The 22,230-nt window shown below is 50.1% G+C and overlaps 1 protein-coding gene across 2 annotated transcripts in view; it reads right to left on the bottom strand.

Moving 5' to 3' along the window:
* Nucleotides 1-21,891, bottom strand: part of RAB11FIP3 (RAB11 family interacting protein 3) — a 59,902-nt gene extending 38,011 nt beyond the window's left edge. The window contains exon 1 of one of the 2 annotated variants that reach the window (XM_055562553.1): nt 20,879-21,891. In XM_055562553.1, the coding sequence (XP_055418528.1) occupies nt 20,879-21,469 (591 nt within the window). In that variant the 5' untranslated portion in view covers nt 21,470-21,891. The remainder of the gene's footprint in view (nt 1-20,878) is intronic. The other variant, XM_055562555.1, reaches the window with a different exon arrangement.
* Between the last annotated feature and the right edge of the window lie 339 nt (nt 21,892-22,230).

Here is a 22,230-nt window from a genome sequence, read left to right as displayed (position 1 = left end):
GGCCACTGCCAGCCAACTACCTGCCAACTGCTGGGGATCTCAGCCCCACAGCCACCAGGAACTGGACTGTACCCACCGTGTAAATGAGCATGGTGGAGGACGCCGAGCCCCAGGGCACGGCTGGGCAGAGGGCACAGCTGGGCAGAGCCTGGGCAGAGGCCACAGGGCCTGCGGGGTTGAGCCAGCACACAGGGCGCCTCGGGGTGCTCAGGGATGGCCAGGGCGAGTGAGGGGCCCGTGCCAGGAAGGAGGCCAGCGCCCGGGAGAGCTCTGAGCACGGGGGCCGTGCATTTGCCAGGACAGTGCCATCTGAGCTACAGTCCTGGCAGAGCCACAGGTGAGCCCGAGACCTGGCGGGACGCTGGATACGTCCTGACCACAGAGCCAGCCGGGTGCAGGGTGGACCAGATGTCGGGTGAGAAAGGGAGGTTCTGGCCTGAGTCACTGGACGGCGGAGACTGTTACTGAGCTGGGGACACCACAGTGGCATGAGTCTGAGACGTCCATCTGACATCCTGGCACGCGCCCAGGCCCAGGAGGCGACCAGGCTAGAGCTGAAGGGGGCTCGTCAGCAAGTGGAGCCTGGAGGGAAGAAGAGGGGGAGCAGCCCTGGCCTCCAGTCAGGGTGAGGGCCCGTGGGAGCAGAAGCCGCACGGCACTCCAGGCCGTGCAGGGCGGCTCAGGTAACACAGGATCACCGAGCCGCGGAACTGGAACCAGTGCAGTGGGACAGATTCTGTGGCTGCGCCCACACTGACCTGGGAACCGCAGCTTCACAGAGCCATCACTCTCCACAGGCATTTCCTGCTCCCGCTCCTCCACCCTCAGGAGGGCAGAGACAGGACGCTCTCACAAGTCTCCAGCTGTGACAGAACCCACATGACAGGAGGCTCCCAGGTGGCTCAGTGGTAAAGAACCTGCCTGCCAGTGCAGGAGACTTAAGAGATTCGAGGGTTCGATCCCTGGGTCAGGAAGATCCAGGAGTAGGGCATGGCAACCCGCTCCAGTATCCTTGTTTGGAGAATCCCATGGACAAAGGAGCCTGGCAGGTCACAAAGAGTCGGACACGACTAAAGTGACTTAATACGCATGCATGTCTGCACATCTGTAGCAGAAACAATACGATTTGCTGGTAAATTTCTCCTCTCCCCACACTGGGGGTTTCTACCTGAGCCCCCGACTCCTCCAGGAGAACACATTCCTGGAGAGGCTTCCAGGTGCACTCGCCCTGTGGACCAGGCTGCCCGTCCACCACGGAGCCTATACCCAGCCCAGGAAGGCACACCGCTGGGAGGAAGTGGACAAGTGTCGAGGAGAAGCCAGGCTCTGCTCTGAGGCCCTCGGGTCTCCTGGCAGAACCGTTTCTCTGCGGGAAACCCAGCACAGGGGCCGACAGTCACGGGGACTCGGGCCTCTGGTCCAGCACCTGACGGGGACAAGGCCTCCAGCACGCACTCCCCAGCCCCAGACCAGCCCAGGAACAGCCACGCCCATGGAGGCCGCGGTGGGGTTTCAGTAGTTCTGTTCTGTTTTGAGATTTGTTTAAACCTAAAAGTGACTCCTAGACTGTGATATGACTGAGGAGAAGTCTTGAGAGGACTGAAAAACTCCAGTAGCTCTAAAATGCTGGCCATTAAATCTTGGAGCTGAAAAAAGCTAACTGTAGAACTGGCCTAATGGTCATGATTATCACAGTTTTTTTTTTTAATTATCGAGAGATCATTCTACTGAGTCAGCACAAAATGAAATTCTTCAGGCTCTCATTCTGTCCACTATCATCCCGTTCACTTCTGTCTTCATCTTTAGCACTTTGCTCTTTAAACGCAGAATGCTAAACCAAAACAAAGACAGTATTTATCCCTTAAAGATACAGACTGATGGGTCCATCTGAAACAAGTTAAGAAGGGCTAATACTACAAAACAAAGGAACTCTACAGATGTAAACTCATAACATTTTATAGTTCCAGAGGCGCCCACCTCACAGGTTAAGAAACAGAGGCCAGCCAGCCCTCACTGTGACACAGAGGATACACACTCCAAAGACAAGACTACTGTCATTAACACTTTCAGTAAGAGAAACATCAGGTCAGATATACTTCTGTGGTGAAACTACGCTGATACACCACTGTTCCTACATCAGATTGGTAATACTTGTTTAGAAGATACCGTAAAAAAAAAAATCTAAAAAATAGTTTAAGATACATACACGTCTCCCCAGCGATTCCATTCTTAAGACTTTAAACTTAAAGACATAACAAAGACTGCACAGGAAGATTCAGCTAGGAGAAAGCTTGAACAGCAGAAAAATGAAAACCTAAAATACCAAAGACAGGCTTAATCGAATAAGTTTAGGACATTCGATCGTGTGGTCAAAAAGTAGGCACTAAAACCAAGTTGGAAGCAAGTCTACTGACACTGAGATTCCGATGAAACAGACTGACTTAAAATTTTAAGTTAATTGTGACTCTGGTCTTATTAATATTTCTCTCTCTTATAGAAACAATGATTTAAAGCCTGGAAGGTTGAAATGATTCACAATGCCAGATGAGATTTTTATTTTCTCCTTTATTTGCATGTTTTCATTTATGTAAATTATCTCGCTACTGCTTTAAGGACAATACCAACCTGAGAACAGGTTCTTGCTTCACGCGTCACAAATGCAAAGACCCCTCCCACGAGAAAGTTCTCAGTGCGAAAGAGAAAGCCAAATGTTCCTCCAAATGGGGATTAAGGCCCAAGAAGCAGTCCTTCTCGCAAAACTCCTCAGAGGGCAGGCTCCTCGAAGGCAGTTTTTAAAAATAAAATCACCAAGAGGAACATGTCTGGCGACTGAGGCCCTTCTCTCCTCACCAGCCAGTGAATCAACGGTGATAAGGACAGACTGTCTCATAAAAGGGCCTTTTGTTTGCTACAGCAAAAAGTCAGTCCCGGATTTTAGTAAAGTAGACCAACCCACCCAGCTCATTCCAGCTTTAATTCAAGCCAGAAAGCAACACAACCGCAAATGAGTGGAAAAAGGAGAGGGGCGAAGGAGGGCGGAGGGGGCGGCCCCTGCCCCAGCCTGAGAAGCAGTGGTGGAGCCCAGAGGGTCCCTCCAGCCCCGCAGACGCAGCCAGAAGCACAGCCCTGTGCTCGCCCCGATTCAGCCTCGGCTGCTCCCCGACGGCCCAGCAAGGGGTCTCCTCCCGACTGCCTGGGAAAGCAGGGCTGGCCGGGAGGGCTGGGCACTCCTGCACCGCGTGGGCGGCTGCGGCTCCTCAGCGGACAGTGGGGCCTCCACACGAAAAAGAGTGACAAAGACTCCCGGGGGGTAACCGGTTTACTTCAAACCGGGTGCCCCTCAGTGTCTCCCTGAGCGCCCCTCGCTCTGACCCGGCCTGGGCAAGCATACTGGCCAACAGAGGGGTGGGGGCCGGTGGGCCTGGGGGGACGGCGGAGGGATGGGGGCTCGGCCGGCCGGCAGCACGGACAAGCCGGGGCGTAGGACGCTGCAGAGGGTCACCCGCCAGGGCCACTCCCGCGAGGTGAAGCCCCGGACTCAATCCTGGAGCCAGGCTCTGGGACGGGCTTCTACCTGCTGACCCCTCAGACCTCCCCTGCAGTCCGGCCTGACACCCAAGGACATGGCTGTACCCTTCAGCGGGGGCGGGCATACCTCTGCCCCCAGCGGCCTCTTCTCACCCCCGCCTCCCCCACTCCACCCCTCGAGCACCGCAAGGTCCATGGCCTGGCCCACCGTGGGCCTCCCCATCCACCCTTGTCCTCTGCACCCCCAACCACCTTCTGGACGCGCCAGTCTCATTCCCGACCCTGCTCACATAAACTCCCTGGCACCTCCCCCCCCACCCCCGTGCCCACACTAAAGGCACCTCAAGGTGGCTGCAGCCCCTCGAGCCCCGGCCCAGCTCCCTTCAGTCGAGGCTCCGCGTCCCCTCAAGCGCCCCCCATCCTCCCACGCAGGCCTCTCCCCGGGCTAGGCTCCACCGGGAATGCTCCCCTCTCGACCCTTCACCTCATGACAAAGGTCACCTCAAAAGAAGAAAAGAGCAAGCAAGAATAAACTGGGGCTTCCCTGGTGGCTCAGGCGGTAAAGAATCCGCCTGCCAATGCAGGAGATGCAGGTTCGATCCCTGATCTGAGATGATCCCACAACTGAGCAACTGAGCCAATGCGCTGCGACTACTGAAGCCCCTGCAGTGAGGAGCCTGTGCACCGCACCTGCAGAGCAGATGCCCTCCCTGCCCCTGGTCAGGACCACACCTGACCTAGTCACTGCTCACAGCACCTGTGGACCGGGCAACGCCAGACCCTCCCCTGGACAGACACCTGAAACAGGCGGGTGTCTCGCCAGGCCCCAGCCTCTGGCCTCCACACCCCCTCTTCACACCCCCGCCCCTGGGAGCCTCAACCCTGCTGCTTTCCTGAAGTCTCATGCATGACTCCCGCTGGCCACCATCGCCCACAGGGATGTCCTGGAGAAACAGGGAGGCGTTTCCGGAAGCGCAGCCAGGGACCGTCTGCTCCTCCCTTCGGGACCTGCTCTGGACCCTACGGCAGAGCCCTGGAATACACAGCGAGCCCGGGTGAACCTCCTCAAATGACTGGGACTCCAAGCGCAAGGGAGGAACCTCCACTTTGCCAGCACAAAACTCGGTCTCCTTTAGCAGTCAGGTACACGCAAAGTGACCTGTGTGGCTGAGGGTATAGTGACTTCTCTCCCAAACGTCACTGACTACAGCACAGCAACACAGTGGAATCTTCTAAGCTGCCAAGAGCCCAAGTTCATGTTTATGGACTTTGTCAACACATGGAGACTTCACACACACACGAAACACAGGTGAGAAAGGCTAAACCAAATCACCTGCTGACCTAGATTAGAAAAAGCAAGAGTTCCAGAAAAACATCAACATCTATTTCTGCTTTATTGACGATGCCAAAGCCTTTGACTATGTGGATCACAATAAACTGTGGGAAATTCTGAAAGAGATGGGAATACAAGACCACCTGACCTGCCTCTTGAGAAATCTGTATGCAGGTCAGGAAGCAACAGTTAGAACTGGACATGGAACAACAGACTGGTTCCAAATAGGAAAAGGAGTACGTCAAGGCTGTATATTGTGACTCTGCTTATTTAACTTATATGCAGAGTACATCATGAGAAATGCTGGACTGGAAGAAACACAAGCTGGAATCAAGATTGCCGGGAGAAATATCAATAACCTCAGATATGCAGATGACACCATCCTTGTGGCAAAAAGTGAAGAGGAACTAAAAAGCCTCTTGATGTAAGTGAAAGAGGAGAGTGAAAAGGTTGGCTTAAAGCTCAACATTTAGAAAACGAAGATCACAGCATCCAGTCCCATCATTTCATGGGAGATAGATGGGGAAACAGTGGAAACACTATCAGACTTTATTTTTTTGGGCTCCAAAATCACTGCAGATGGTGACTGTAGCCATGAAATTAAAAGACGCTTACTCCTTGGAAGAAAAGTTTTGACCAACCTAGATAGCATATTCAAAAGCAGAGATATTACTTTGCCAACAAAGGTCCGGTTAATCAAGGCTATGGTTTTTCCTGTGGTCATGTATGGATGTGAGAGTTGGACTGTGAAGAAGGCTGAGTGCGGAAGAATTGATGCTCTTGAACTGTGGTGTTGGAGAAGACTCCTGAGAGTCCCTTGGACTGCAAGGAGATCCAACCAGTCCATTCTGAAGGAGATCAGCCCTGGGATTTCTTTGGAAGGAATGATGCTAAAGCTGAAACTCCAGTACTTTGGCCACCTCATGCGAAGAGTTGACTCATTGGAAAAGATTCTGATGCTGGGAGGGATTGGGGGCAGGAGGAGAAGGGGACGACAGAGGATGAGATGGCTGGATGGCATCACTGACTCGATGGACGTGAGTCTGAGTGAACTCCGGGAGTTGGTGATGGACAGGGAGGCCTGGCGTGTTACGATTCATGGGGTCACAAAGAGTCGGACACGACTGATCGACTGAACTGAACTGAACTGAACCCTCACACCCCACTCCGCCCTGGTCACAGGATGGCAGCAGAGCAGACAGAAAGGCCGGTGCCTGAGCCGTCCTGCCAGGCGCACGAAGGAGAGAGAGGGGCTAAGCAGAGTTAAACAGGGACGCGTGAGCTCCTCTCCCTCCCTCCTGAGGTCCAGGGAACTCAGGCTCCAGAGGCGAGGCCCCAAGGCTCGGCAAGATGCACAGGGGCCAGCAAGCAGGAGCTCACAGTGGAGGACACAGACACGCTAGGCAGCGGAGCGGGTGCCGGACGACCCAGCACCACGCTTCATCCCTGAGAAGCGAAGCCTGGTCCAGAGTCTGCCTGGGGAGCCGAGGCCCGGACACCAACTCGGGAGACGCAACCACAGTTCTCCCAGAGGTGGGAGGTGAGCCCCCCAGAGCTCCAAGGGGTGAGCAGACAGTGAGGTCCAAGCAGACAAGCTAGACAGGACGGTGGACAGGTGTGCCGAAAACTAAGCAAAGGATCACTAACTCCAGGAAAAGCAAAAAGGTGCGTCAGAAGGGAGGTGTGGTCACAGCTCACAATTGGGCCAGCCATGGGCAACGCCTGTAGTCAAGATAAGACAAAGCCAGAAGGCCACTCAGGAAGGCTGCGGGTAACTGCACTGACGAGAGTGGGGCAGACAGAGGGGAAACGTGTGGGTGTAACTCCCGCAAGGAGACATCGATGAAAAGAACCTGGAATGGGGAAACAGCATTGTAGAGTGAACGGTGAGGAGCGGGCGCGGGGCAGGGGTGAGGGTAGGAGAGCGCGGGACACACCACAGCGGCACAGAACAGTCAAACGGAAACATGGAATTAAAGTAAGGACCAAACACACACAGCAGGCTGCACCGAGGGCAGCGGGCACGTGTCAGGAGGAGCGGGCCACGTGGACGGACCTCTCCGCCAGCGTCCTGCCTCTGGGCTCTGCTACCAGACGGAGCAGTGAGGGCGGAGGGCAGCCCCAAAGCCTTCCCAGTGCTCCCCAAGTAGACACGGGGGAAACCAGTGTCGGGATAAACCCAGCAGGGAGGAAAAGAGGGAGGTTAAGATATGCCTTGGGGGGGTGGTCTTTAAAGAGAGGCAAGTATTTTCAGAACCCCCGGGAGGTGGCTCTGCGAACATGAGCCCAGGACCAGGCCCGGCAGCACCGCCAGGAACGGGTGCAGGGCGGGCGCGCTCAGACCAGACCGAGCAGACGCCGGGCGGCCCAGCAGCCAGGTCCACGGGACCCACCGCTGACTCTGAGAGTGTAAACCCGGACATCAGGCCACAACACAGCCACTTCAGGGGCGCAGGTGAGACAGCTGTTCTCAGCCAGTGGTCCAGAGGCTGCGGGACCCCAGGGTCCGAGAAGGGAGGCAGTCTCAACACTCTGGGACGTCCCTTCCCTTCACCCTTCACACTTTCTCTGAAATGGGCCACGGAGTTTTCCAGCAGCTACATGACATGACAGACGGCTCACAGAAGCGGATATTAAAGAAACCAGCTCTCTTCAATCAAGCCCGACATTTAGGAAACTTGCCCCAATGTTAAACAATGCCACTCTCTCACTATTTTAGAAAGCAGTTTTTTTTTTCCAAAATATGTCAGTAATGCGAACATGTAATGGATTATTTTTCAATGAATTAATAAAAAGACACAGTTTTGGGATTTTTTTTTTTTAGGTTCAGTTTCTAATACAGCAAAGACCAATAGAAATAACCCGCACAAACAAAGGCTCTTTGGTACTGACTAACACCGAACAACACGCAGGGGCTGAGACAACTGATGCATCAGTGGTCTAAGGCATCAACAGCCTACACACACACACACACACACACACACACACACGGAGATTCCTCACCATCACTTAAGGTCACAACACACACTGTACACCTTTCAAGGCTTCCTACACCGCCAGCAATGAGAACAGGCAACTCTGTGGCTTAGACCAGCCCCACCAAGTCCATTTCGCTGCGCTGTGTTGATACCTAAACCCACAGTGAACGAGCCTCAGGACTGCCTCGCACAGCTCCCGTCGTGCATACACACATGCTCCACAGCAGCACCCAGCCAGTTCCACAACAAAACACAAAGCAGAAAATACATAAACTACCCGAAAACAGAAGTTATTTTCGGGCCCCTGAGCATTTCTAAGCTCCTCCCACACAGGTGTGCAAACATGGGTTGAACCCACTGGGCACTGTCCCTAGAGAGCAGAAGGGGCTCTCTCTGAGGGAACCTGTGGGTGAACAAGATGTTCACGTCCCTTTGGGGAATGGAATCTCTTGATAAGAATATGGGGGACTTCCCTGGCGCTCCAGTGGCTAAGAATCCGCCTTCCAGTGCTGGGGACGTGGGTCTGATCCCCGATCGGGCAACTAAGCCTGCAGTTGCAACAACTGAAGCCCGTGTGCTCTACAGCCGTGCCCCGCCCATACACCGGCAGAAGGCGCCCCCGCGTGCTGCAGCCAAGACCCAGCACAGCCGACTATATACACGGGGCTTCCCAGGTGGTGCCGCGGTGAGACCACACCTGCCAGTGCAGGGGATGCAGGTTCAGCACCTGGATCGGGAAGATCCTCTGGAAGAGGAAATGGCAAGCCACTCCAGTATTCTCGCCCGGAGGTCTCTACAGACAGGAGCCTCGAAGGCCGTAGTCCATCAGGTTGCAGAAAGTCAGACATGACTGAGTTGCTGAGCACACACACATATATATATGCGGTTTAATCATACATCTATTCCTAGTTTAAAAGGAATTTTAGTTTCCCATTTCTTTCTTTTAATTTACCTGGCTGCGTCAGGCCTTCGTTGCCACATGCAGAGTCTTTTAGTCCTGGCATTCAAACTCTCAGGTGGAACAGGTAAGATCTTAGCTCCCCAAACAGGGATCGAATCCAGGCTCCCTGCCCTGGGCGTGCAGACCCCCAGGGAAGTCCCTTAATTTCCCACTTCAACCACTGTGTCAAAGAGAGGTGTCACCTGATACCCCGTGTACTCGACGAGCCAAAAAGTGACAGAATGGGGGCTGAGTCAGGAAGAAGGAAAACCTGTCTGCGCAGGTATAATGTTCCTTCCACTTGTTTGGAAATTCAGGAGTTTTTGGTTTCTTTTTGTTGCTTAAGGATTGGTGAAAGCCACACAATCGAACTTTCCCACAAGATGAAGTGTAAGTTATCATCAATGAACTTCCCATACTGTATTTTTCGTTTTTAGTTTGCAATATGCCGAGCTTGTTGAAAAAGTTCAAGTAACACCTGCACCCCCTCCCCAGAGTCAGCAGTGACTGGCGTCTTCTCACGGTTGCTCTCCGTCTCTTTCTACACACCTGTGCTCTTCCTGTGGCACCACTGAAAGTCGGCCCCAGACATCCAGACACCCGCCTGGTCATTTCCGCCTGTACCTCCTGGCAACAGGAACCCTTCTCCCCCACAATTCAACACTATTATGACCCCAAGGAACTGAGCACTGTTACCAGCAAGTGTTACATCTAGACTCAAACTTTCCCAATCGTCCCAGTAATGGCCTTTCTGTTTTTATTTTCTTTTACTCCAACATGCAGTCAATGATAGGCTTTATGGTCATGATCCCTTAGTCTTCTCCAACCCAGTTCTCCCTGTTTAGGACATCTTGTCTAGAACGCTGACACTTGAAGGGTCCAGGCAGCTGTCCTGTGGGCTTCCCTGGTGGCTCAGAGGTAAAGAATCCACCTGCGGTGCAGGAGACACAAGACACATTGGTTCAATCCTTGGGTCGGAAAGATCCCCTGGAGAAGGGAATGATGACCCACTCCAGTATTCTTGGCTCGAGAATCACACAGACAGAGGAGCCTGCTGGGCTACAGGTCATGGTCCCGTAAAGAGTCAGACACGACTGACTGTAGCATAAGCAGCCCTATAGTATGGCTCTGATTCTTTCTCATTACTTGACTCAGTTCAAACATTTTTGGCAAGAATGCTGTCCCTCTCACTGGTCCCACGGAGGGGCACACAGTCTAAGCGGGTCTGAGTTTGACTGTCTGCTCAAGGCGGAGGGGCTGGACTCCTCCGGTGTAAAGAGCTTTCTCCCCTCAGTGAAGCAGTCGTCGCTCCAGACACTTCAGTCTGTGTGAGGATTTACCCTCCCCCCACCAGCCAATCGCACACACGATGCTTTCTGACAACCACTGATGATCTTGCCTGAATCGGCTATTCTCTTGGTGAATGTCTGATCTTCCAGACTCTACCTGAACTGGCAGGTGTCCATAAGAAGCACCACGCACCCCTCAGGAGCACCCCTGTGACTTTCACTTGCTGTGCTGTGGACTCCCTAAATTCACTGTATCCATTATTGTCATTCTTTTCTGTGCTCAAAATGCCCAGATCTGTCCATTAGGAACCCATTCAGGCTGCTCTTTTTCTGACATGTCCCCATCAATTTTTGATCACTTCCTTGGTTTCTGGTACAAGATAATCCAGCCTCACACTGAATTTCCCCTGCCCAAAATCTGGAATACTTCATTTCTCCAAGGATCCCAGATCCCCTTAGTGAAAAATGGTGTTTGGCAGCCAGGATCTAGGGAGCAGACGTACTCAGTCGTCCTGGGGTGTTACTGCCCCAGGCCCTCTCAGGAGCGTGTGTTCACCACGCATTCACACTGATGCCTCCAATCTGGATCCTCAGACATCAGTCCTTCCCACCACGTTTCACTTCCTTTCTCCCAGAAAACCATGGCTCCCAACACCAGGACAGGTGCTCACTTGCTCCACCCTAAAACACGGCCAGAGTCAGTTCAGAACTACCCGGACCTGTCAACAACTAACCTAATTTGTAGTACGTTTTTCTGTCATTCTTTCTTTCTTCTGACTATATCCCACTAAAGGAATACAGAGTACTACTGTGTGTGACTGCAATTACGCTTTCCTATGTGGTTATGTTATTAATAATAATTCAATATACTGATACTTCTAGGTTCATTTGCTTCCATTTAAATTCAATTATTCTTTTGTTCTATCAATGCGGCTATATTTTTTCAAGATGTAGAATATTATTTATATGACTCAGAAAGTCAGAATGATATAAAAAGGCATACTCAGATAAGTTTCAGTCCGACCCAGATCCCTCACCCCCCGCCCCCACCTACTTGGATAAGTTATTTTAATTAGTTTCTAGTCTATCCTTTCTAGGTTTCTTTCTGCAAAGAGAAGCAAATACACATTCCTTAAAAAACTGAGGGCTTCTCACTGTGGTGGCTTCTCTTGCTGCGGAGCACGAGGGCCCCCGGGCCCTGGAGCACAGGCTCAGGAGTGGCGGTGCACAGGCTTAGTTGCTCCTCGGCACGTGGCATCTTCCAGGACCAGGGGTTGAACGCACATCTTCTGCACAGGCAGGCGGATTCTTCACCACTGAGCCCCCAGGGAAGCCCCATATTATGCATGTTAATTTGTACTTTTTTTCACTTAATGTATCTGGGAAATAACTCTGGCAGTTCACAGGAATCTCCCTCTTTAATTTTTGCAGTCACACAGTTCTCTGCTAAGGGGATGCACCTTGGCTCACTCATCCTGGATGGACGTTTCGGTTGTTTCCATTTTACATCGCAGACAGCGCTGCAGGGAACCACCCTGTGCGTCTGGTGTTTTGCCATCTGTGGAGGCACACGCTCGGGGTAAATGACAGGAAGCGGGGCTGTGCCGTGGAGGACAAGTGTGCACACGGGCACTGCCTAGCTCCCCTAGCAGGACTGGGCCACCCTGCACCCCCACAGCTGTACTAGAGGGTGCCTGCTTCCTGAGGGCCTCACGAGATGTGCTCAAGCTTCATATATTTGCCACAGTGAGAAACTTCTCCTGCGATTTTAATTTTCATTTCTTCTATCGTATGTGAAGCTGAGCATCTTCTCATATATTTGAGGGCCATCTGTATATATTCTGTGAACGTCTTCATGTCTTTTGTTCATTTTTCTATCAGTTTTTGGTCTCCTTTCCCTTTGACTTTTAAGAGTTTTTAAGATTTGCGTGCATGCGCAGGCTACTTTTTAAAATATAAATTTATTTAATTTTAATTGGAGGATAATTGCATCACAATATTGCGTTAGTCTTTAACACATACATCAACATGAATCAGCCACATGTATGCATAGGGCCCCTCCCTCTTGAACCTCCCTCCCATGTGTAGACCACTCTTAAAGTCCTCACTGAACTTGGTACAATGCTGTTTCTGTTTTACGCTTTGGTTTTCTGGCCCAGAAGAATGTAGCATGTGGCTCCTCAACCAGGGATGGAACCCACAGCCCCTGCAATGGAAGGCAAAGTCTTAACCACTGGACCCCAGGGAAGTCCCAAGAGTCTTTGTATCTTATTGAGAGCTTCTACGCCAGAACACTGGGGACAGAGGGGTGCCCTGGGCCGGCTGGGCCTCCTCCTGCTTCTCCTAAACAAAGATGGCACTCCTACGCGGGTGTGGTCGGGTCCACCAGGGGCCTGGCAGAGCCAGCCATCAGCTCGGCCAGAGCCAGGAGCCCAGGCACCCTCAGCTCAGGTCTCTCCTGCAACTCACAGCTCCAGCCTCTCTTCCATTTGTCAAGTGAGAAAAATAGCCAAAGTGGCTGAAGGATTTACAGGTACTTTAGTAGGCTTTCAAACAAAATGCTGATCTCTCTCATCAGTGTAGAGTCTTCCTTTTATTGCAGCTCAAGCAATCTATGAATTAAACTAAAATTACATTTCACTTTATACATATACAAACAAGGTCCTATTTATAGCACAGGGGAACTATATTCAACATCCTGTGACAAACCATAATGGAAAAGAACATAAAAAGAACATACGTGTAAGATTGTGTGTGTGTGCATATGAACAGCTTCCCAGGTGGCTCAGTGGTAAAGAATCTGCCTGCCAATGCAGGAGGCGAGGGTTCAATCCCCAGGTCAGGAAGATCTCCTGGAGGAGGAAATGGCAACCCACTCCAGTATTCTTTCCTGGAAAACTCCATGGACAGAGGAGCCTGGCAGGCTACAGTCCATGGACTTGCAAAGAGTCAGATACAACTGAGCGACTGAGTGCACACACACAAACACACGTGTGTGTGTATACATATGTATATATATGTATATGTGTATATATATGTATCTCTACTGAGTCATCTTGCTGTATAGAATAAATTAACATAACACTGTAAATCAACCATACTTCAATAAATTTTTTTCAACTTCAATAAATCATAAAATTTTTAAACTATATATGATTAATCAGTTCACTGGCAGGAAGCTTAATCTAAACAAGATTTATAAAAATAAATAAATTAATAAATAAACAAGATTTATAAATGCCCCAGGATTTCTAGTGACAGTGAGAAAAACACCCGTAGGTACTGCAGGTACTAAGCCACTGTTCTGCTCACTGCCCCAGTGATTTACAGCAGTAAATGTCTTTACAGTTCTGAGCAATGCCTCTGGTCCCAACAAATAAACCACTGCGAACAGGCTCAGCCAACAGGTGCCAGCACATCATTCGTAACTGGAGTCTTCAGTTTTAACCTGGTTAAACTTGTTTAAAGAAAAGTCAGAATAAAGTGTGTGAAATAAAAAAGAACAATGAATCGTGAAAGCCCCTGACAGCAACGTCGCTGGTGAGCTCCCCACACTGTGGAGCCCTCGCTCAGAACAGGGACGCGAACGGGCAAGCGCGCTCTGGCTACAGCAGGACTATTTAGTCACCTGTGGGGACTGAAGACTCTAAAGCTTTTTGTCCAGGTTTTTAAAAAAATTAACAGAAGAAAAAGCAAAGTAGATCATTTAACAAACTAGAATTACAAGAGTTGTATATCCTTAAATCCTTCTGAAGACATGGGCCATTAGAAAAATAGCTGAGATTTCAAGAAAAGAGCTAAAAAATATCTGCAATTTTAGAAATCCCAAGTGATCAACATACAGACAGTGTGCAAAAGGGCTTAAAATTATACCGAGTGACAGCGCTTCCGGTGTTTACAGCTAGTATCACTAAAATGCTATTGGCCCTCCGTCCGTCTCGTATTTAGAGCATCCATGCAGGACACCCTGCCCGCAATATGTCCCTGCAGGAAGCAGGCTGCTCAGGCTGCTGCAGCCAGCACAGGTGACCGATCGGCACAAACAGGACACTGCTTATCGTTAGAGCTGGGTTTGAAACAGAGAAAAATACGCCACCTCGAGATTGTAACCAGAGTAATATTAGTACCAACTTTTCAAAAGCAAGTATTAAACATTTAGACAGAGAAACGACACTGCACCTGCTGAAGAAATTTCTTTTCGTCCCTAACCATGACATGGAACCAATCCATGTATATATATGGGGTCGACGAGTCTCAAAAACTTCCAGACTAACGATGCAACCAGTGCAGTTCTTTCACAGGAAGTTCCTGTACTCACATCACATGTTGATGTAAGCTCAGTGCCAATCTTCAAGAGCACAGGCGTGTTCTAATATGTATTTCTCCAAATATCAACAAAAATTAACAGTGCATCTTCAATAAGCAACTGAACATGTTCAATGTCTCATAAAGTTTTTAAGCTTACTAGAAAATCTGAGTTTGTTTAGATATATTTTGTTTATGGATCTAAAATCTTAACGGAGTCAAAGTAAACAGGCAAATATTTTGTCTTCAGAGTTTATTTACATTTTTATTTCTAAATATGAGAATTAAATTTCTTTAATAGATTCTTTTCTACACTGTTTGAAATTTATGGCATGTGTACAGGCACTACTTTTCAAAATAACTGAAATAAGTAACAATAGAAAAGTTGGGCAATACTTCAAATAAAACCATCCCACTTCCCAACACACACTCACACAATGAAAAAATAATTTTTTAATATTTCCTTAAAGATTTTTTTCTCATGGACAACTTTTACAGTTAAAATCACGGTATACATACGAATCAATTTATATACGACTATTCATTTCTATCAGAAGATGATAACCTACGCTGTGGAAACTGCAATTATCATATAAGTACTTCTAAGGGCCACCTAACAGCCTTCAGTGGGTATCCAACTCTTCTGTCTGATATTTCAATTATAATTACTGTTTCGACCCTGTATCCAAAATTTAAATGAAATAAGTGTTTGAAAAGGAAGCAACCCATAATTTGGTGCCCTTTACAACCTGGTCTGGGCTGGAAGAAGCACAAGCTGGAATCAAGATTGCCGGGAGAAATATCAATAACCTCAGATATGCAGATGACACCACCCTTATGGCAGAAAGTGAAGAGGAACTAAAAAGCCTCTTGATGAAAGTGAAAGTGGAGAGTGAAAAGGCTGGCTTAAAGCTCAACATTCAGAAAACGAAGATCATGCCATCTGGTCCCATCACTTCATGGGAAATAGATGGGGAAACAGTGGAAACAGTGTCAGACTTTATTTTTGGGGACTCCAAAATCACTGCAGATGGTGACTGCAGCCATGAAATTAAAAGACGCTTACTCCTTGGAAGAAAAGTTATGACCAACCTAGATAGCATATTCAAAAGCAGAGACATTACTTTGCCAACAAAGGTCCGTCTAGTCAAAGCTATGGTTTTTCCTGTGGCCATGTATGGATGTGAGAGTTGGACTGTGAAGAAAGCTGAGCGCCGAAGAATTGATGCTTTTGAACTGTGGTGTTGGAGAAGACTCTTGCGAGTCCCTTGGACTGCAAGGAGATCCAACCAGTCCATTCTGAAGGAGATCATCCCTGGGATTTCTTTGGAAGGAATGATGCTAAAGCTGAAACTCCAGTATTTTGGCCACCTGATGGGAAGAGTTGACTCATTGGAAAAGATTCTGATGCTGGGAGGGATTGGGGGCAGGAGGAGAAGGGGACGACAGAGGATGAGATGGCTGGATGGCATCACCGACTCGATGGACGAAAGTCTGAGTGAACTCCGGGAGTTGGTGATGGATAGGGAGGCCTGGCGTGTTGTGATTCATGGGGTAGCAAAGTGTCGGACACGACTGAGCGACTGAACTGAACTGAACTGAACAACCTGGTCAGTGTAGTCCACATGGAATTTAACTCTTCCTACATGCAAGAGCCTGCACTGGGAAAATGCCACACATGACTCTGAATCTCCTGGGAACAAGTTAGGCTTCCATTAAAGCACAGCTGGCCCTCCGTATCAGTGTGTTCCACAGCCACGGGTTCAACCAACTTAGGATCAAACACTGTCAGCGGGGGGAAAAGAAATCCAGAAACTTCCAAAAAGCAAAATGTGAATTTGCCACCTGCTATCAACTATTTACATAGCATTCACATTGTATTAACAACTGTTTATGCAGCATTTATGTTGAATTAAATATTATAAGTAAAACAGAGATGATTTAAAGTACCTGGGAGGGAAAAATTAAAAAACAACAAAAAATTAACAAAAAGAACACTGTAAGTCAACTATACTTCAATAAAAAATTATAAAACAAAAAAATAAAGTATATGGGAGATGTGTATAGGTTATATGCAAATACCACATCATTATATAGAAGGGACTAGAAGCATTTGTGGATTTTGACATCCATGCGGGGGAGTCCTGGATCCAGTCCCACCCCACCCCTCATACTGAGGACAAATGTATATATCTGAGATCTTCAATTTTAAAAACCAGGTCAAAAGGCAGGTTCGGAACAACAGACATGGAATATACCATTTTTGGACAATGAAGCATCATTACATATATTTTGATTTACATATTAAATACTTAAGGAGTCATCTCTGGATGGTGGGATTATAGGTGATTCCTATTTTTATATTTTGCTTAGTGGTCTTTTCATATTTTTAAACAATGAACATCTATAAAAAATAATTTAGCTTCTCCCCACTAGGATCTCAGTTGTGTACTTCTATACAATTATGTGTGTATGTGTGTGTGCGCACAGAACAGTCTGGAAGGAAATGCACTAAAATGCTAATGGTGTTTTTCTCAGGCTAGTGGGATTGTTGGTCATTTTTTGGTTTGGATTTTATATCACTCTATTTTCCAGTTTTTAGAAACAGTAAGCCTGTGTTATTTTTATAACATAAAAAATTGTAAGACCCTAACAAAATTGCCTGTTATCCAAGCACAGAAAGGAACATCATCTGCCTTTTAGCAATTCCTCCAACACACAGGGCCAGACACACACACATCATCAGTTCCCACGTGCACCTGCCATGCACACACGCTCATTCTCACACACACGCAAATCCAAGCCTAGGACTGGAAAGGACAGTGGAACAACTGAAAGGTGTGCCCAAACGTCCTCAGGGAGCTCCAAGTGCCCACCAGTGGAGGACTGAAAAGGAACGAACAGCAGGGAGACGCCTGTGCGTGGACACCACCTCCAGCAGCCTCCTTACTGAGGAGCACAGGCAGGGCCCACAAGGTTACTGAAGGGCGTTCCTGCTCCAGTGTGCGGAGCTCTCTGGAAAGGACCCTAGGCTGTCTAAATGCCCAAGTGAGTGCTGTCCTGTGAAAATAACCTTTACTATTATAATGAATTTCTTTGAAAGGTAACACTGAAAGAAACCAATCGTTTCTCACAGTACTCTTATTTTACAGTACAGTTTATTTTACAATTTCTTCTTTATGATAAGTTGGTGATAACTTTTACAAAAGCATCTGTCCTTCATCATGAAAGGGTCACGTCCACAAGGCATCTTCAGAGACGGTCGAGGCCTTAAAGATAAGCTCTTGCAACTTGACAACTGGTGCCTGGGCACATCTGACTATAAACTTCTGGTCAAGAACACACAACCAGAAAGCACCGCTGTAGCTCTTTCTCCTTTAGGTTCCTGCCAACACTGTGTTATATTACACCACACCTGATCTATCACCAGATGAGGTAATGAGAACCAAATACACCATGACACTGCTAAAGAGAGAGGGACACAAAAGCCGTCTGTATTATAAATGGGAACGACTTCTATTAAAAATTCAGATAATCCACTTAAATAATTCAAAATGCTTCCTTCATAAACAGATTACATAAAAGATACTGCAAGTGCTACCTTTGACAATTTGACAATAATCAAGTTGCTATCATCAAGGACAGTAATGTGACCAGCCTAAGAGTCTCATGCACTCTGTATTCTGAAATCTCAAGGTAGAAAGTACAAATACTTATGGTCTTTATTGCTGTGTGTTCCTACAGTTTAAAAAAAATATGACTGTTTTAAAAAGAATTATCTTCTAGAGATAGACAAGGAAATATTTATGGGTGACATGATATGTCAGGTATGTGCTTCAAAAGTAATCTGGGGGTGGGGAACAGAGAATTTACAAGTGAACAAGGACTTCGGAAACAGTGATGGCTTGGGTGCAGGTAGAGGGTTTCACCAGACTTCTCTCTAGTCTTAGCTATGTCCAAGACTTTGCATTTTAAAAAATTAAAAATACTGATCGAGGTAGAATTCTTCACTTTTCTCTAAAATACTTCACTAGCAAAGAATATTTCTTCTCTTTGCCGTATTCTGACACCAGACTTGGAAAAGGAAGTCTGAGTCATAATAAAGGCTACCAAAGCTTCAGTTGAGTTCAGTCACTCAGTCGTGTCCGACTCTTTGCCATACACACAAAAATCAGCCTTTCACTACCCTGTTAATTATCTGCTCCTAAACAAGAGCTGCCCTCCACCATCCCAGGAAGCTCCTCCAAGTCCGGTACTCAGATCACACCCAACTCTGCTTCTTCCCCAGCTGTCCTGGGAGCAGATGGAGGGGGTGGTGCCACTGCAGACCTCCCTCACTCGCCCACTCCCACCAAGTCCTGAGTCATCCTGGACTCACCCCCAAACTCAAGATTCCACCAGGAGCTCCCTGAGCAAAGAATGTCGACTCAGTTCTACTCTGAATAATATTTAGAAGTGAAATGAAGTGAAGTCGCTCAGTGGTGTCCAGCTCTTTGCGACCCCATGGACTGTAGCCTACCAGGCTCCTCTGTCCATGGGATTTTCCAGGCTATAGTCCTGGAGTGGATTGCCATTTCCTTCTGCAGGGGATCTTCCCAACCCAGGGATAGAACCCGGGTCTCCCACATTGTAGACAGACGCTTTACCATCTGAGCCACCAAGGAAGTCCAATATTTAGAAAAAACTCAGCCCCAAATAGCAACCTAAAGTTTTTCCCACTGTGATCAATAAGAATGTCACAACAAAAGGTGGTTCCCAAATGAAAATGAGTTTATGATAGTCAAGAAGATGAAATTTTGTGGGAGTAAAGTTTAGGGCCACGAAACCTAAGAATTTGGGAGCCATCTAAATGTCATGAGCAGAAGATCTAGTCCCTGTTTCAACAGTGACAATCTGTGAGGCCTTGGAAAGTCACTTAACTTTTATGGGCCTCCAGTTTCTCACCTGTGGGATGAATCTCTTCCACGTATGACCGCCTCAGAGAAAGGCTGATGACCCAGGGAAAACACAAATGAGCCTCATATAAGCTATAAAGCACCGCATCAAAGTCAGAGTATGGTAAAGAAGAACAAATGTGCCAATTCCCTAACATGCTTGATGGGTATGATGAGGAAGCGCATGTTTGGAGAGAAGATACATCGTTCCAGTGAAAAACAACTGAGGATGCCCAAGGTGCTCTCCAGCTGGGGGGCAACAAAGAAAAGCTTTAAAACACCTGAACCACTGACCACAACCCATGCGAACCATGCAAGCAAGACACTGTCCAGCGATCACAATCCAGGCTAATCTCTCTCATTAGACTTACAGAGGGTCTAATGGGCACGTCTCTATCTCTGCCCATTAGCCTAAGAGATGGGAGACCTGTCCTGGGCAATGTCTTCAAACCAGAGCTACACACAAGCGTCACACTGACCAAGAGGTCAACATTCAGGATACCCATATGGACACGTCCGGACTGAAAACTCAACAAGGAGCCCTGACGCAGGATGACCCAGTTCTTTACATGACTGCTCAATGGACACCATGAATACTCAAGGGGCACAGAGATCCTGTATAAAAGTTCTTAATGTTCTGGCGGAACCCTACATACCAGGGTGTCAATTTTACCTCTTGGCTTAAACATGCACATGTACCTCAATGTACCTGAACACCCACTTCACAAATATTCACATGTATGAAAAGTCAATTAAATACAAATACTAGCAGACCAGCCTTTTGGAATGTCTCATCACTGAACAATCTATTTAAAAGAACACCTGTCACCTGTGTGATGTCTATCTGGGATAACAGCAGGACACACACAGCCACGCTGTTGTCTCCACCTGAACTTTCGTAAGCTCACCTTCTCCCAGAGCAGCACAGCCCTGGCAGCGGCTCGGGACCCCCTGCCCTGCGCATTCCCTCACCTGCCCAGCACCTCACCTGTCCTACGAGACTGGAGGTGGATCTGATGGAGTTCTGTGGAGTCTGTATTCACCGCAGTGCTCTAGGGTTCATCCCTCTCCCTTGGCACAGAAGGTAAGGAAGTGAACATTTTTAGCCTTCACTGTCTCCCAAATAACGAACCTACCTAGAATACAAGCCAACCATAGATGGTGAAGTAACTGCGTTCAAAATAGATTATTAATATGATCTTAAGCATCCAAGTGCAGCCTGGCCTTTGCAGACAGGAGTGAATTACTTCAGCCAAACCGAACTTGGGCTCTCAGTTGGGAGACCTGCTGGCACCTGTCCATCCGGGGGGCACTTCTATGCAGCAGACAGGGGGCATGTCCCCAGGCCAGGAGCTACCCTCAATTTAGGAAAGATCCAGCTGTGTGGCTTGGGATGGCAGGAAAAGAAACTGACTCCCGAGAATAAAACCTCTTTAAAGGGGGAAGATGTGCTTCAGCGAATTCAGCTAGAGGTGAGGGGAGAAGCGGTGAATCAGAAGAGAAGCGGGACCCCTGGCCTCCACTGCACTCCACGACCAACGCGCGGGCCCGGCCCTCACGCAGCGAGTTACCTGCTCCGCGCCGTAGACGGTGGCGAACTGGACGAAGTCCTCGATGCGCACGAAGCCGTCCCCATCCCCGTCCAGGGCATCGAATACGGCTCGGAGGCGGGGGCTGTCCTCCGGGCACCCCGCAGGCTCGCTCGTTAGGGGGTGAGTCTGGCTAAAGTCAGAGGGCCCGTCCGGGTCCCCGGGACCCAGCTCCAGGGCCGAATCGCCCACCTCGGGCGCGGCGAAGGAGGGGAAGAAGTCGACCTCGCCCCTCAGGTGATGGCTGCGGCTGAAGTCCTGCGCGCGGACGGATGCGCTGTGCGCGGGGCCAACACCCTCCGGCTCCATCGTCCAGGAAAAGAGCGGGCCGAGCTCCGGCAGGGCCAGGTCAGGGTCGGAGTCGGGGTCGGGGTCGGGGTCGGGGTCCCGGCCCGCGCGCTGCGGCCGCCGCTCCCATCCCGGAGATCGCCCGGCATCCACGCCGGCCGCGGGGTCCTGCGGGCCGAGCCCCGGGCTCCGGGCGGGGGCGAACGGCGCGCCGGGCCCGCCAGGTTCCGGGTCGGGGCCCGGGCCGCCCGCGGGGGAGGCCGGCCGGCCGGGCTCCATCTTCATGGGCGCGCCCCCGGCCGCGGCGCGAGCCCCTGAGGCCAGTGGTGCTGCGGGCGGCAGACAAAGGCGCTCAGGGCGCGGCGGCGGGCGCGGGCATCCCCGCGGCGGCGCGGGCGGGCACGCGCGGGGCGCCCGGGCTGCTCCGGCTGGCTCTCGGGCCCTGCTCCGCCCTCGCCCATCTTCGCGCCGCGCCTCAGCTGTCCTCGGCCCGGCGGCGCGGCGGGCGCGGGCCCATGGCGGCGGCGGGCGGCCGAGGGAGGTCGAGGGGCAAGGCGGGACGGGACTCTGAGGCGCGGGACGCTGTGGAGGGGACCCTGAGGAGAAGAGCCCTGAGGACGCGAAAGAGGAGGATGACGACGAGGAGGCGACTGAGGTACCGGAGCGCACGCCGCCGCCGCCCTCGCCCCGCCCTTCGCCAGCCTGACGTCAGCACGTCGCGCCGCCGGCTGGCCCCGCCCCTCGCCGGCCAGGTATAAAGGCAGGCTCCGGCGCCGCAAGGAGGCCAGTGTCGCTTACCCTCGGGTGGGGACCCGCAGGTGGGCGTGCTTGGAGGCTGCGGACCCGGGCGTGACGTCACCGACCCGGGCGTGACGTCACCGACCCACGCGCGGGGCGAATGGACTGAGTGCTGCTGGCGTAAAGCGCCCCCACAGCACGCAATGAACGCGATCCTGAAGGGGCGGGGGACGTGCACGTGGCGCCCCCAGCAGACGCCTGCTGCGCGGAGACACCCGCCTGAGTATGGAAGGGCCTTGGAAACGCGG

The sequence above is a fragment of the Bubalus kerabau genome, chromosome 23, assembly GCF_029407905.1.
Source record: "Bubalus kerabau isolate K-KA32 ecotype Philippines breed swamp buffalo chromosome 23, PCC_UOA_SB_1v2, whole genome shotgun sequence".
Classification (NCBI taxonomy): domain Eukaryota; kingdom Metazoa; phylum Chordata; class Mammalia; order Artiodactyla; family Bovidae; genus Bubalus; species Bubalus kerabau.
The sequence above is the reverse complement of the archived record's forward strand: the minus strand, read 5'-3'. Positions and strand labels throughout refer to the sequence as shown.